General features: G+C 41.0%; 1 protein-coding gene across 2 annotated transcripts in view; it reads left to right on the forward strand.

The window, feature by feature from the left end:
* Positions 1 to 14,126, forward strand: part of NEDD4 (NEDD4 E3 ubiquitin protein ligase) — a 128,414-nt gene that overhangs the window by 75,159 nt on the left and 39,129 nt on the right. Inside the window, exons 2-3 of one of the 2 annotated variants that reach the window (XM_073303794.1) lie at positions 9,504 to 9,514; positions 11,211 to 11,261. In XM_073303794.1, coding sequence (XP_073159895.1) covers positions 9,504 to 9,514; positions 11,211 to 11,261 — 62 coding nt within the window. The remainder of the gene's footprint in view (positions 1 to 9,503; positions 9,515 to 11,210; positions 11,262 to 14,126) is intronic. The other variant, XM_073303793.1, reaches the window with a different exon arrangement.

Consider the following 14,126-nt stretch of genomic DNA (forward strand, 5'->3'; position numbering starts at 1 on the left):
TCCTTTCAGATGGCCAAAAGCATGCTCCACTGTCATTCTGCAACTACTGAGGTGATAGTTCTAGTTCTTTTCTTCTGTTCAAGTGGCCTATGAATGGCTTGATCAGTCAGGAAAACAGAGGATGAGCTAGGTCTCTGGGATAAGTGGAGCAGTCTCCACACAATGTCTATAGTGATCCTACAGACAAGTTTCCTTTATTCATTACGGTAAACAAAACTGAGTTCTGAAAGATTCTAGCATTGTGGACCTTTCTAGTCCACCCTGCATTTGTGTGTGAACCTGTCACTGTGGTCAACCAGGCCTTGGGGCATCATGGAGAAAAACTGCTTACTCCAAGTTCTAGTGTGTGGGGGGGAGTGGGGGGGAATGATAGGCACACAGGTACCATCAGTTTCCCCGGTATAACTTGGGAAACCCCACATGGACAAGCCATCTGTCTTCTGAGCATTACAAAGCTTTATAACCCAGTGCAACAGTTCCTTATGCAAGGTATTACATGCCTGCATGACAGAGGCCCAAAAAGTCAACCTCCCTATGCCAAATTGGTTGGCTATACTGGTAACATTCAGGCCTGCTTTCAGATAGTAATGGTGAACCTCTTGTCCATGGATATGGGGCACCACATGTGGTACATTATAGCCGCAGCTCTGGGGCTAGTTCAGCACATTTCACAGAAGATTGTCTTCGCAATCCTGAAATTCTCTCACCACTGCTGATCATCGCAGGTCTGCAGAACGACCCTTTCCCACCAATTGATGCTTGTTTCTTGGGTCCAGAAATGGCACTGTATGATGTGAAGCTACAGCAGGAAAACTTGTGTTGTAGCAGTTGTTTGGAGTCATCCTTGTGCTTCTTCCTCCACTACTGCTGCCATGTCAGTGGTACAGCAGACAAAGTCCAAAACAGAAGTCACCTGCCACCAAGAGCTCAAATGAAGCCCAGACTGTATTCTCAGTTGTTGGCACAGCAGTGCAGAGTACTGTTGGGTCCAGGCTGACACACAGCAGTTTTTAAAATGGTGCTAGCTTACCCAGAAAGAGAGGATGCACGGGATGGAGAGCGCAATCAGGGTTTTTGTTTTGTTTTTTTAATTTGAGCCCATGTCCCAGAATACCACCGGCTTCTACCTGGCCTCTGCTATTCAACCCACAGCGTGCGATGAGAGAAATTCCAGAATGCATCAAGCTCAGCTGTGAAGCAAAGGACCATGGGATACCCTCCAAGAACACCACACGCTCACTATGTGACAAACCCCTAACATGTACAGAATGATGCAAATTGAAAGAGGGGACAGCCATCCCATGTGCATGCTATTAATATGGCTTACACATTGCATATCAACTAATGTGTGTCAACTCAGTGTGAACTAACCCTTGCTTGTAGACAAGATCTTAGTGCATGGCAAGCCAGGGTGTGAATCTACAGCGCAGTAGTCTGCTGCACACTAAGTCAAAGTATAAGCCCTGTTACCATGCACTTGAAGTTCTATAGTGCACTTTGACATACTAAATAGCAGTATATCAGAGAATGCTATAGAACTTGGTGCATAGTAGCAGGGTCCATTTGTCCAGTTAGTGCATGGCAGGCTATTGCTCTATACATTTACATCCTGGCTTGCAGCCTATTAAATATCCATGTAGACAAGCCCTCAATGGGCCTGTGTGGCAAGATACAGTAAATACAATTTCTAGAATCCAATAGTTTGGAAATAGATATTTGTAACGTTTCTTTCTAGTTTTAATAAATACTGACAAGCACTGTATATTATCTAACAGAGCAAGTGTTCAAGATTCCTTTCATGTCTCACATTAAAAGATTGTTTTTAGGCTTGGTATTGCTATCTATGAAGAACCAACCAAAGTAAATACTTTTCAAGTACATGCGACAGTATAGGTAAAATTGACTTGAAATCCTTCCTATTAGATATTAAATATATTACTGAATAAAAACTTTATGGTACATATGGAATTAATATTTTTAGAGTATTGTTGTCATTCAATTTTGGCTTTTATATTTTCATGAGAATTGTTTTGTGAATTATGTAAAAACCTTTTTGAAATTTGTATAAATCAAATTTTTGCTCTCCTAATTTACCACTACCATTTCTCAATGGTGTATATTATCATTTTATTAAACAAACTGCAATAGCAGACCTTTCTTGATTAAAGTGTAAATCAACCAAATAATTCTTTGTAGTATGAAATGGAAACTTTGGTGGCTCATGAAAAGTTGTTCATTCTCGTCAGACTTACAAGGAACATTGATGTCTGGGTGTTTTAGTAAAAAGAATGTTGGTTTAAAAGGGATCCATTGAGCTCTTATTTTCTTAAGTGGCAATAGTCCAGATCCATGTTTGTTTTTGTTTTGGCCTTTTTTCTGTTTTCAGTTGATACCTTATGTTCCTCCAATAAAAACTATACGCTTTCACATCTCCCGTACAGCCATAGACTTGTGTATGAAGACTAGTTTAATGTGCAACTGGTCAAATATTTATGCAGGAAAAACTAAGCATGTTGAGTTTCTGCTTTTTGTGGTACAAGCACAGAAATGTTTATTTTAATAAGGAAAGCTGGTTGAGAAAATCCCTTACTTGAACACTTTGGTCTTGTACAAGAGCTTCTTAAAAAGTTACTTTGAACAATGTAGTAATTAACCAGTGTGCGGGTGTTGGGTGTTTTTTTGTTTTTTTTAATGATGTGATATACTGGAGCACTTTGAGGACAATCCTAGGATGTTCAGCTAGACAAACCAACCCCAATTAAGTTTAAAAACAGATTTTATGCACTTCATGATGGTAAATGAAGACATGTCCAGAAGCCTCACTGTTAACTTGGACTTCAGACTTATGAACTTCAAGTATTCAAACAGATGAGAATGAATATACTTTACATGTTTAATTGTATTGGGTTTCAGGATGATTAGCTTATTTTCTTCCAACAGCTTTTCTCATTAAGACTCACTTTGTCATTGTATTAGAGTCCTTTAAGGGTTGTCTGAGAATGTTGAGCAGCTGTCTTGCATCCTCATGTACTTTTAACTCTGGTATTGGTAAAATTTTAAAAATGGATGTATTTTATGTTGATTTATACCGGGGGCTCTTAAACTGGGGGTCAGGAAACCCACAGGGGGTCACAAGGTTCTTATATGGGGGGTCGCAAGCTGTCAGCCTCCACCCGAAACCCCGCTTTGCCTCTAGCATTTATAATGGTGTTAAATATATAAAAAGTGTTTTTAATTTATAAGAAGGGGTCGCACTCAGAGGCTTTCTATGTGAAAGGAGTCACCAATACAAAAGTTTGAGAACCACTCATTTATACGCTTTTGGGTTGGCAAGCAGAAACTCTGAGATTCTCTACTTGTCAAGAAATTAGTTCTTGCATTCAAGCGTCTACTTTCCCTGCCTCTTCTGAAAGAAGTGGGTCCAAGCTCTCATGAAACTGATATCTAAACAAACAGTTTAAAATCTACTGCCAGTGTATTATGTTAGCATATGTGATTTCTGGATTTCAGTGCTATTTTGGCATTTATTCTCTGAAGCCAGTGGCAGTCAGACTTGTTTATAAGATGATGTGTTGCTAAAGAACACCCCTGCTACCTGATCCATGTATTAGTATGGACTCCTCTTGACCTCCAAACTACTAGTATCAGTAAAGAATTTTAATCTCTGGCTGGAAGAAAGCACTGCTAAAAGGTTGATTATCAAGGTTGGCATGCCTAAAATAGCAGGAGAGTGAGTACCAGAATGAAGTGGATAGCAATAAGCCATGCTGAAGAAAGACACTTGCAATAAGAGAGTTCTGTTTTTTAAAGTGTCAAGTAGAGTTTGGTTTTTTGGGGGGGTGGGAGGGCAGGGAGGGAGGTTGGTCCCACATTCCACATTTTTTTGAAAAGGCATGTTTCATTTGAGGATTGCCAATAACTTGACAAATGTTAAAACTTCTCACGTTTGAGATAAGCATTTAACCCCTTTTTTTTTAAAATCAATTTGTAGGCAAAAGTGATAGCTATATTTTTTCCAGTAGCTCGTGGGGGTTATGATGTAAAAAGTAGCAGTGTTGCTTCCAGTTGGGAATGCAAGGAAGCTTCAGAGAGGAAAGCTGTTGCAGCACTTTCTCCCATACAAATTTGTGAACTAGGAAATGCTTTGCCCTAAAAACTGATAATGAGAGATACACATTCAGTAATTTGAGGCTTTTGAAATCACGAGTCTCCCAGTTTGTAATACATTATCCTTTTAAGCTGGGCCCCAAGAACTAGTCATAAATTCTGTTTGTAGGAGAACACCAAAATTTTTGTAATACTAATGAGTAGTATCATAAGCTAACTTACTGTGTTCAGCAAAATCAAATGTTTCCTCTGTCAACAGCTCCCCAATCTAAAAACAAAATTGACAAACAGATCTGAAGAAGGAAGGTGTTAGGATTATTGATAAGGGAGGGAGCAATTGTTTGAAGAGGTACCAGTAGGTTTTAGAGGCAGAGATGTTTTATGAGGGCATGAAGAGTGGTGTAGCCATGACACACAACGTGGAGAGAGAGAGAGAGTGGCAATGGGAGACAAAAAGTGAAGGAAGAGGGTAAGTGGGGGAGTTCTATTAAGCTGATATTGTGAGCACTTGTGGTAAGAGATAGAGAAAGGAGGCAGAGTAGCCAGTGTTGGAGAGCAAGTTAATTCATTCCTTTTTTAAAAAAAAAATCGTAATGCCTTCTAGATGTTTGGCTTAATGCCTGCAGTTGGTGGTGTCTTTAGTTACATGACCTATATAAAATATTTTGTTGCCTTTGTAAGGCCTCTAGCATTAACAAACATTGTCAAAACCCAAACTATAAGAACATAAAACAACACATGGTGTGTTGCAATGATACAGGGAATAATCATTGCATAATCAGTTTTTTCTTCCTGTATTGTTTTCAATGGACCTTAGGTTTATCCTAACTGTTCAGTGTCTGTTTAAAGTCTTACTTTCTTTGGAAGGACAGAATTGGCAATCAAGAGTAAACTGTACAACATTATTACTTACTATCAGTCACCAGACTTTGTACTATAAATAGGCTGATTTTGTGTGACACTTGATCATTGATGGCTTGTAAAGTAAGCACACTGTTGTGTTGCCACATTGACTAGCTGACATGATTGTAAAGATGCTAAAACTGTGCCTATGCTAATGTTAAGGGGCTTGCCATTTGCTGGCATAGCTTATTTAAAAATAGCACTGTCCTTGTATGTAGACATATACCCATTATGTAAAAATGAGCAGAATTCACATCTTGGTTTCAAAAAGTTAATCGTGTTACATGACTTGCTAAAAGGAATCCTCTAATTTGATAGGTTTTGCTTCAAATTTAATATTAAATGTTTAAAATCTGTTTTTAATAATTTGTATGAAAGTGAAAAGCCTACAAAGGTTAAAGTTTAGACTGATTCTACACACTGTAAGACTTAACCTGTCCAATAATATATCTAGAAGTCTGGTGCTTTGCCAGTGAATATGCCTCAGAGCAATCACAATTGGATGAAAATGACTCCTCAGAGATTCTGCCATGTGGAATGGTGTTGCTGGTAGATGAATGAACAGAGTATAATGCTTTTTCTCCCCGCCCCCTTCTTGCAGCCTGGCTTTAAATATAGACTGGTTCACACTGCAAAACTGCTAAATGTGTCAAGTAGTGTGACCGTCTTGATTGGCAGAAGCAGAGATTGCAAGTCAACATTGAAGTGTGAGAGTAGTGGGTAAATTTGTACCAACCTATATATATGTGACTAGTTCCTAAGATCTGTTTCTCATCTTCATTAGTACTTGTCAATTTTAAGTTGGTGTGGTTTTAAACTGATACTTCTGTCTGAAAACATTAACTATTGTGTAAGTAACACTGTAGTCTGTTATGGTTACTATTACTAGTATGACTGAAATTAGAATTTTTATTTTGTTTCTTAGTTTATTTGCATTTGACAGCATTCAGTATGTCCATTTTACATTTTTCCCTGGATGTAAATCACATAGCTGGAAGGGAAAGCAAAATCTAAAAACGGGGGGAGAGATCATAAAACCATATTGGTGTGGGATAGACGTAATACCTGAAACAATTACTAACTTGATCTCTTTAAAACAAAAAATTTAGTTTTCAAGTTGGTCTCCCTTTAATAGCAAACCTTCCATTCCACTGCAAACTAATTCTTCAATTTAAAAATTGGATGGCTGCATTTGTATGAAAATCTAGCATGAAATTCAGGAAACTGTTCCTTTTGTTCTCTTCTCTAAAAGTTTCAGTATCAGATTTCCAAATCTGATTCTAAAACTAGATAAGAAACCTTTCATTGAACTTACTTTTTTGGCATCATCAAGAAAGCATACAAGTTTTTGAATGAAATAGCTTGTGTGTGTGTGTGTGTGTGCGCACACACACACACACACAATGTCCTTACTTAACTTTCAGCTGTAGACAGACCCCAAGTGTTTAAGCTTCTCTTCTCCTCTTTACTAAACAGATGGCTTAAGATACTCTGATTTTTCCAACTTCTGAAATAAAAAAATATGTAGCTTCCTTCATTTATATTGTAGAGCCACCATACTAAGATGCTAATTCCTTGCTTTTAATGCCTTATTAAATAGTGTTTTGCTATTAACTTCATCAAGCATGAGACCACAAAAAGCTTAACAGGAAAAAAGGTTATTCATAATTTCAAATTTCATTGTGAATTTGTAGCCTCTACATCCCAATATTCTGCTTTAAGTCACCATTCTGGATTCTATTTGATATCAGGAAGGGGATCCCTATTTATATTTCATGTTATCCTTTTAAATTGAGCAGGCCTCTTACGTTTGTGGCAATTTCACCTGCAGTCTTGTGTTCCATGTCTCTCCGAATGAAATTCTTTTATAGCACTTGGGCTAAGGGCCAGATTTTGAAAGTTATTTAGGTGCCTAATGGGATTTTTAAAAATGCCTATACACCTAACTCCTATTGATTTCAAACTTAGGCACCAGTCTGCACCTTTCGACTCCTACTTACCTTTAAAAATCTGGCCTTAAGTGTATAAAGCTGAAATCTGAACAAGCTGTCTGAAGCTGTAAAATGGTCTGAATTAGACATTCTGGGTTCAAGCTTGATGGTAAATAGTAATTTCTTGCTTATAGTCCAGAAAGTAGCCTAAAATGTAGTTTCTCTTCACAGTATAAAGGGCTCAGTGGGTATTTACCAAGCTATGATACAAGTAGAATCTTGCTTCATTAAGAGGTGGATCTCTGAACATGCTTTAGAGGTCTATAGTAACCCAATTTAGGCCAAAAGCCTTTACTTCCTTTCATACACTTAAGTGTCTGTTCACTTGAATTTAATTCTAGTGGAACATCCATCTCTCCTTAGGCTCTTCGGTAACTTCAGGTAAATTGCATTTCTGATTGGTTTAGCCAGAATCAACTTAACTTAGGTAGCATTTCTCATAATGCTAAAGGCAGATTTCTACAAGCTATGGAGTTTCAACACACAGCACTCATACTGGTTTTGTGTTACATTTGCTTCCTTTCTCTTTAAAGTTTGTTTCATGACTAGGCCATGAGCTGCTTTACAAGTATGGAACATACCTGATACAGTTCTAATACTAATGGTTAGCCCTGTGGTGAGTTGATTTGAGCCAATTTTGCAACTTTTTCCAAGTTGCTTTGTTAGAGGTCAGAAATGGGTTTGTGCCCTTTTTAAAAGACTCACTGTAAAGCAACATACTAACATGTATGTGATAAATATGCGTGTAGTAGTCCTTTGTTCGCTTTGGAAATTAGAGATACAAGTTGGGTGAGGTAATATCTTTTATTGGACCAATTTCTGTTGGTGAGAGAGACAAGCTTTCGAGCCACACAGAGCTCTTCTTTGAACAGCTTGTCTCTCTCACCAAAGAAATTGGTCCAGTAAAAGATATTACCTCACCCACCTTGTGTCTCTACTATCCTGCGACCAACATGGCTATAACTACACTTTTGCAAATGTCAGGCATATAGATTCTCCTCTTTGTCTTGCTTGCAGGCCTCCCTTTTGAGAGTTCTCTCCCCTTAATTGAAGTGGTGGGCATATTGAATCTATTAAAGTGGGTTTTTTTGCTCCTTAAACTGTAGGGTGTTGGTTAAATTCTAGCTTACAATTTTTCCAGGAGGGTGTCCAGGACTGCTTTAAATTGAGCAGCTATCTCTGCAATACACCGTCACTCCACTGGGGCTGCAGATGTTTCTTCTTCACTTTCTGCAATGCTGAAAAGTTCTGCTGGTTTTTATCCTTGCTGTCTGATTAGTTTTTGCCCCAGTCTGAGAAATTTTCAGTTTTGGTGCAGATCTCTAAAGAGTAAAGTAGCTACAAGAGTTAAAACTGCAAGTGAGCAGGAGTTTGAGAGGTACACTTCTACTCCACCTAGAATGCTGAGAGTTGTCACAGTGTCTAATATTTGAAAGCCCCTCTAAAATGGGAGCTAAAATAGTAAACCACAGTAATAAGGAAACGCCGAGGTTAAGAGGAGGCTGAGTTCAAAGCAAACAATGATCTGCTTTTAATTTTGCAGACCTGCAAGACAATAGTCTAAAAACTCTAAATACTACTGCTTGCTACAGTAAATGTTAATGAGATGGATGCAGTTTCTCCAGCTTCTTGGAAAATCAAATAGATTAGGGAACAAAATATTGGAAAACTTAAGTGTGTTCTCTTGAAAATTTCTTCCCAGCAAGAGTAACTTTTTTTTTTCATGGCATAAGTACTAGGTTGCATACAGAGGCTCTGAACACTAAAGCATTCTGTGAGAGAATCTTCTAATCACATTAAAATATATTTTGGGTGCTCTGTAGATCAAAGAATGAGAAACTAGTGGCCTGATCCAAAGCCTATAGAAATCAAAGGACTGCTAGTGACTTCAGTGGGTTTTAGTAAAGGCACTAAGGCTGGTTGCATTGTATTTGGAAGTATCTTAAACAGGAGTCTGTGGTGTAGGCCAGAACTTTTTCCAAACTTAAAAACTGAATTTGAATTACTCAATGATGGTGACACTTTTGCTTATGATTTGGTGATTTACCGCTGTTAAAATGACATTGAAAATATAAATTGAATATTTTCAGGAAAGGCATTAATACCAAAAAGCAAGCACCATATTAATTTTCGTTGTTAGTTCATTCATATGAAAATAATTATACTAGTTGAATGGGACAGTTTTCATTTCATATCCTTCAGTAACTGTGCTGAGGACTAATTGTGTAAACTTGTTTTTGTTTCTCTTTGTTCTAGATGAAATGTATTGCTTAAGTTGTGAGTCCTCCACCCAGTGAGGAGAATGCCATGAACAGGTGTCTGGGGGTTACAGCCACCCTGACCTTCCCATTTTGGGAGGGAGGTTTACGGCTAGCATAAATAGTTTATGTACGGTGGTGACTAGCTCTGCTTCAGTAACCAGCATGCATCATTCAGTGTGCTCTCATAGCTGAGCATGGATAGGTTATTGAAGCATGCTCATTGGATATTTGAGTTCAATAGATACTTGCTCCGTCAGTGGGAGGGTACATGACTAACATTCCATTAAGAATAAAAGTAGACCCAGTGTAAAGAAAGTACAAAAAGAAAGCATTGTCTAATGGTTAAGGCTGTAGAATCCAATTCCCTAGGGTGGCATTCAATCTTTGCCTCTGTCAGAGTTCCTGTGTGATGCTGGGCAAATCACTTGAACCAAACCCTTCGCAGGTGCTCATTAACTTTGTGGTCCTCATCTTCTGGGTGCCCAACCCGAGACCCTGGTGTAGGGTGACCAGATAGCAAGTGTGAAAAATGGGGACGTAGTGGGGGATAATGGGCGCCTCGCCTATGTAAGACAAAGCCCTGAATGTTGGGACTGTCCCTATAAAATTGGGACATCTGGTCACCCTACCTTGGGTTTTGATTTGCAGAAGTGTTGGGCGCACTCAGGTCCAACTGAAGTCAATGGGAGCTGTTCCTTGAAGATGCCAAGACCTATATAATGTTGAGCACTCTGAAAAATGAGGCTGTAGGCATTCTAGGTTTCTAGTTCAGTCTCATTGCCCAGACAGTCCCAATTTTTTTTCCTGGTATTTCCCCCTCCTTCCCCAAAATCCAATCTTTGTCTCAGCAGGCTCCCACTCTACTCCTTTCTCTTCCTCTGTGGGCTGGCTTTTGTCCCTTCTGCATTTGCATCAGTTTCCTCCTCCACAGTACTTAAGTGCCACTGGGAAGGTGATGTGTGTCAGTAAGAGCACAGGAAAGACAGGCTCCCTGATCTCAGTTCCAGTGCTAAGCCCAAAGCAGACATTACAAGGGAAACTCTGGTTTTATTCCTGGGCTGGAAGGAGTATGCTCATTTTATGTGTAGGGATGTTGTAGGAGCTGTCTGGTCAGCACTAGGACCTATAAAGAGGATGGAACATGCTCATTGAGGAGTGAATTGATGTTTGCTGCTTAAAACCTAGTCTCTGAGCTTATGCAAACTGATCTTTTTCCCCCCAAAGGTCAGATTTGGGTGGATTTTCATGGGATGGCAAAAGGCACATCTCTGCAAGTGGATGGGCTTAGTGTCAAATTTCAAATCCTTGGTCCAAAGCTGTCCAAAGAAAAGGTCACCAGAACTTAACATGGGTAAAACATATTTTCCCCATGTTAAGTTCTGGTGACCTTTTCTTTGGACCAAGGATTTGAAATTTGACACTAACCTCATTCTCAGAAATAGCTGAATGGAAAATTTCAGCAAAAACCAATCAATTTATGCCTGTGGCAGACACCTGGCATATAAGCTTTCAGCCCATGTGGTTAAAATTTGCCAGTTATAAGGAACTGAAAACAGGGTCTTGTAATTGGCAGTATCAGGCAACCTTAATATGCTGTGATATCGGCCCCATCTATAATTGTTTCAAGTGGTGTTGTGTATACTAAGAGCCCATCCGTTTTTACTGATTGAGGGGGTGAGCAGGGAACTGGCTTGACTTCCAAGAGTCCTTTAAATCAGTACTTCCATTAGGTATGATAAAAGATGTCAGGCTTGAGGGAGGGTATTGGAAGAGAGGGTAGTAAACATTTGTATCTGAGTTTTATACAATTTACATTACATAGGATAACTTCAAATTCTTAGAATGCATTGCAGTATTAGGGCTTTCCGTGAGCTAGAGACAATATCTTATGGGTTTATCGCTTCATAACATTTTTCATGATTTAAAACTTTTCCTTTTTTTTCCCCAGACAAGAGATGACTTCCTAGGTCAAGTGGATGTTCCTCTTCATCAATTACCGGTTTGTATTTAAGATGACCTAAAGCAATCCTGTTGGCATACACAATTATATATTATTCATTGGGACAAATGTATAGTATCAATATACTTTATTAAATTCTGCCTTTTCTAATCTTTTGGCACAGATCTACCTCAGAACTAAAATAATGCAACCTAAACAATGTTATGCTTGGGTATGGGCTTCTACAAATAAATATGAGTTCTCTTACTCTTTATTCCTGAAGAAACTAAGGTTTGATGTTCACACCCTAAAGCAGGGGTCAGCAGCCTTTTAGAAGTGGTGTGCTGAGTCTTCATTTATTCACTTTGAGGTTTCGCGTGCCATTAATACATTTTAATGTTTTTTAGAAGGTCTCTCTCTATAAGTCTATATATTATATAACTAAACTATTGTCGTATGTAAAGTAAACAAGGTTTTCAAAATATTCAAGAAGCTTCATTTAAAATTAAATTAAAATGCTGATCTTATGCCGCTGGCCCGCTCAGACCGCTGCCAGCCTGGGGTTCTGTTCACCTAGGCTGGCAGTAGACTGAGCAGGGCCTGCAGCCGGGACCCCGGCTGGCAAGGGGCTGGCAGCCAGAACCCCAGACCGGCAGCAGGCTGTGGGGCTGGCAGCCAGGATCCCACACCGGCAGTGGGCTGAGCGGCTCAGCCTGCTGCCACTCAGCCCGCTGCCAGTCTGGGGTTCCGTCCGCCAGCTCCTGCCAGCCAGGGTCCCAGCTGCCGGCCCTGCTCAGCCCACTGCTGGTCTGGGATCCCGGCCCTGCCTACATAGAGTGGGTACCTACCTTCTCCCTGGTTCTAGCCCATTCTCTTTCTCTTTCTGTACTGAGCTGAGGGTGGGAGTGCACTGAGCACAGGGCTGGGGGTGAAGGAGCAGGTTGGGGTGTAGGGTCTGGCCAGGAGCTAGAATGAGGGAAGGGGCTCGTTCGGGACAGGAGGTTTGGGTGTGGAGTGCTTACATGTGCAGCTCCCATTTGGTGCGTGGGGTGCAGGCAGGAATGTGGGGGGTGGGTACAGGAGCTCCCATTTGGTGCTGGGGGGGTGCAGGAGTCAGGGCATGGGGGGGCTGGGTATGTGTGGGGGGTGCTGGAGTCAGGGTAGAAAGCTTGGGGGGGGTGCTGGAGTCAGGGCATAGGGTGTGGGGGGGTGCTGGAGTCAGGGCAGAGGGGTGTGGGCTAGGGTTGTGGGGGTGCTCCCAGCTCCCTGCCCAGAGCAGCTCACGGCAGGGGGCTGGAGGGGATATGCCCTGATTTCCCCCTCCCCGCCTTCCCCAAGCCCTCCCCCCCGCCCCACCTCTTCTCCGCCTCCTCCCTGGAGCAGCCAGCACGCTGTGGCTCCGCTTCTCCCCTCCCTCGCAAGGGCCATCAGCTGATTGGTGGCTGGAAGGGAGAGGAGGAGGGGCAGGAACCCAGCATGGTGGGGGAGGGGCGGAACCTTGCCTGCCCTGCAGCAGCAGCTAGCAGGACGAAGCTTCTTCACCTTGCCCCAGTGTGGGGGCGGAGAAGAGCGAGCCGGGGCAGGCAGGATTTTTAATGGCACGCTGCTGCCTGCCAGGGTCCCGGCCTGGGTTCGGCAGCGGGCTGAGTGGGGCCGGTGGCTGGGACCCAGCAGGCAGCAGCGTGCCGTCTTTGGCACGCGTGCCATAGGTTGCCGACCCCTGCCCTAAAGATTAGACTGACTCTTGTTGTTTTCTTATTTCTCATTCTAGCTTCCTGTAAGGTACAGAGGAGATTTAGAGGGCTTTCTTTTTGGTTACTCTTAATTTTAAACATCTTTATTTTTAAATATCCTTTTTTGCTGAAAACAGACAGAAAACTGGCACAGTAAGAAATACAATTGAAGTAATCTAGCTGTGTACATTTTTTTTATTTTTCAGTTTTCATCCATTTGCAAAACCATTCAGCTTTAAGGAAACTTATGCAGCAAAACTGGGGATGGGAGGAAAATAAATTCAGACGAATGTTTCCACTTGCATATAGTGCCTTCATCCAAAGATCAGAAAACTTCACAAATTGCTAAAGAAATCTTGAAGCAGCCTTTTTAAAGTGGGAAAACTAAGACAGAGAACCCAGCCAAGAGCAGTTGTTCTCCTTCCTCTCTTGACGAGCTGTGCTGAATTTCCCAGAGTGGGAAGGCCTTAGTAGAGGTCTAGGCTTCACAGTAATCCCAGCCACATGGGATGGGGCAGGAAGTACAATGTTTGATGTGGTGCTGTCTCAAGGGGAGACGTTCCCATCAAGCGGGAACTGAGGAGGCAACCGCATTTCCCACAGTTCTCTGGATACAAGTGAAATCAGACTTTTTTTTTCCCCCTTCCAGTTTGGACTCTGTGTGTTCTTCTTCGCTGATTCGCTGTTAGTTTTGACCTTTTCTCACCTATCTTCCTCTGTAACTCTGTATGTTCTCCATTCTCAGTCTTTCCTTTCCTATTCTTCAATGTCACATGTACTTCCTTTTCCTACTCCTTTGCTCACTCACATAACAGGTTTTTTAAAATAAAAGACTGGAATTAACATTTGCCAGCAGTCATTCTGACTGTGTAATTGACTTATCCCTTTCTTTCACTCATTTGATAAGCTTTGGGTCAGACTGTCTTATACAGACACATAACACCAAAATACAAGGAGACACCAACATTAACTGAGGCCATTGGGTGCTACCTAAAGACCATAAATAATCCACACTGCAAATTGATCAGAGTCAGCAGTAGAATCCTAGACCACCTACACCTGCATAGTCAAGGATTTGTTATATTTATAGAAATGCAAATATGAGAAACAATGGTGCTACCTTTTTTACTTTTTTTAAAGTAAGGCAAAATACAATGAGGACTACAAAATGCTGCAGGCCCTTGAGGCTTTG

The sequence above is a fragment of the Lepidochelys kempii genome, chromosome 10 (genome assembly GCF_965140265.1).
Source record: "Lepidochelys kempii isolate rLepKem1 chromosome 10, rLepKem1.hap2, whole genome shotgun sequence".
NCBI lineage: Eukaryota > Metazoa > Chordata > Testudines > Cheloniidae > Lepidochelys > Lepidochelys kempii.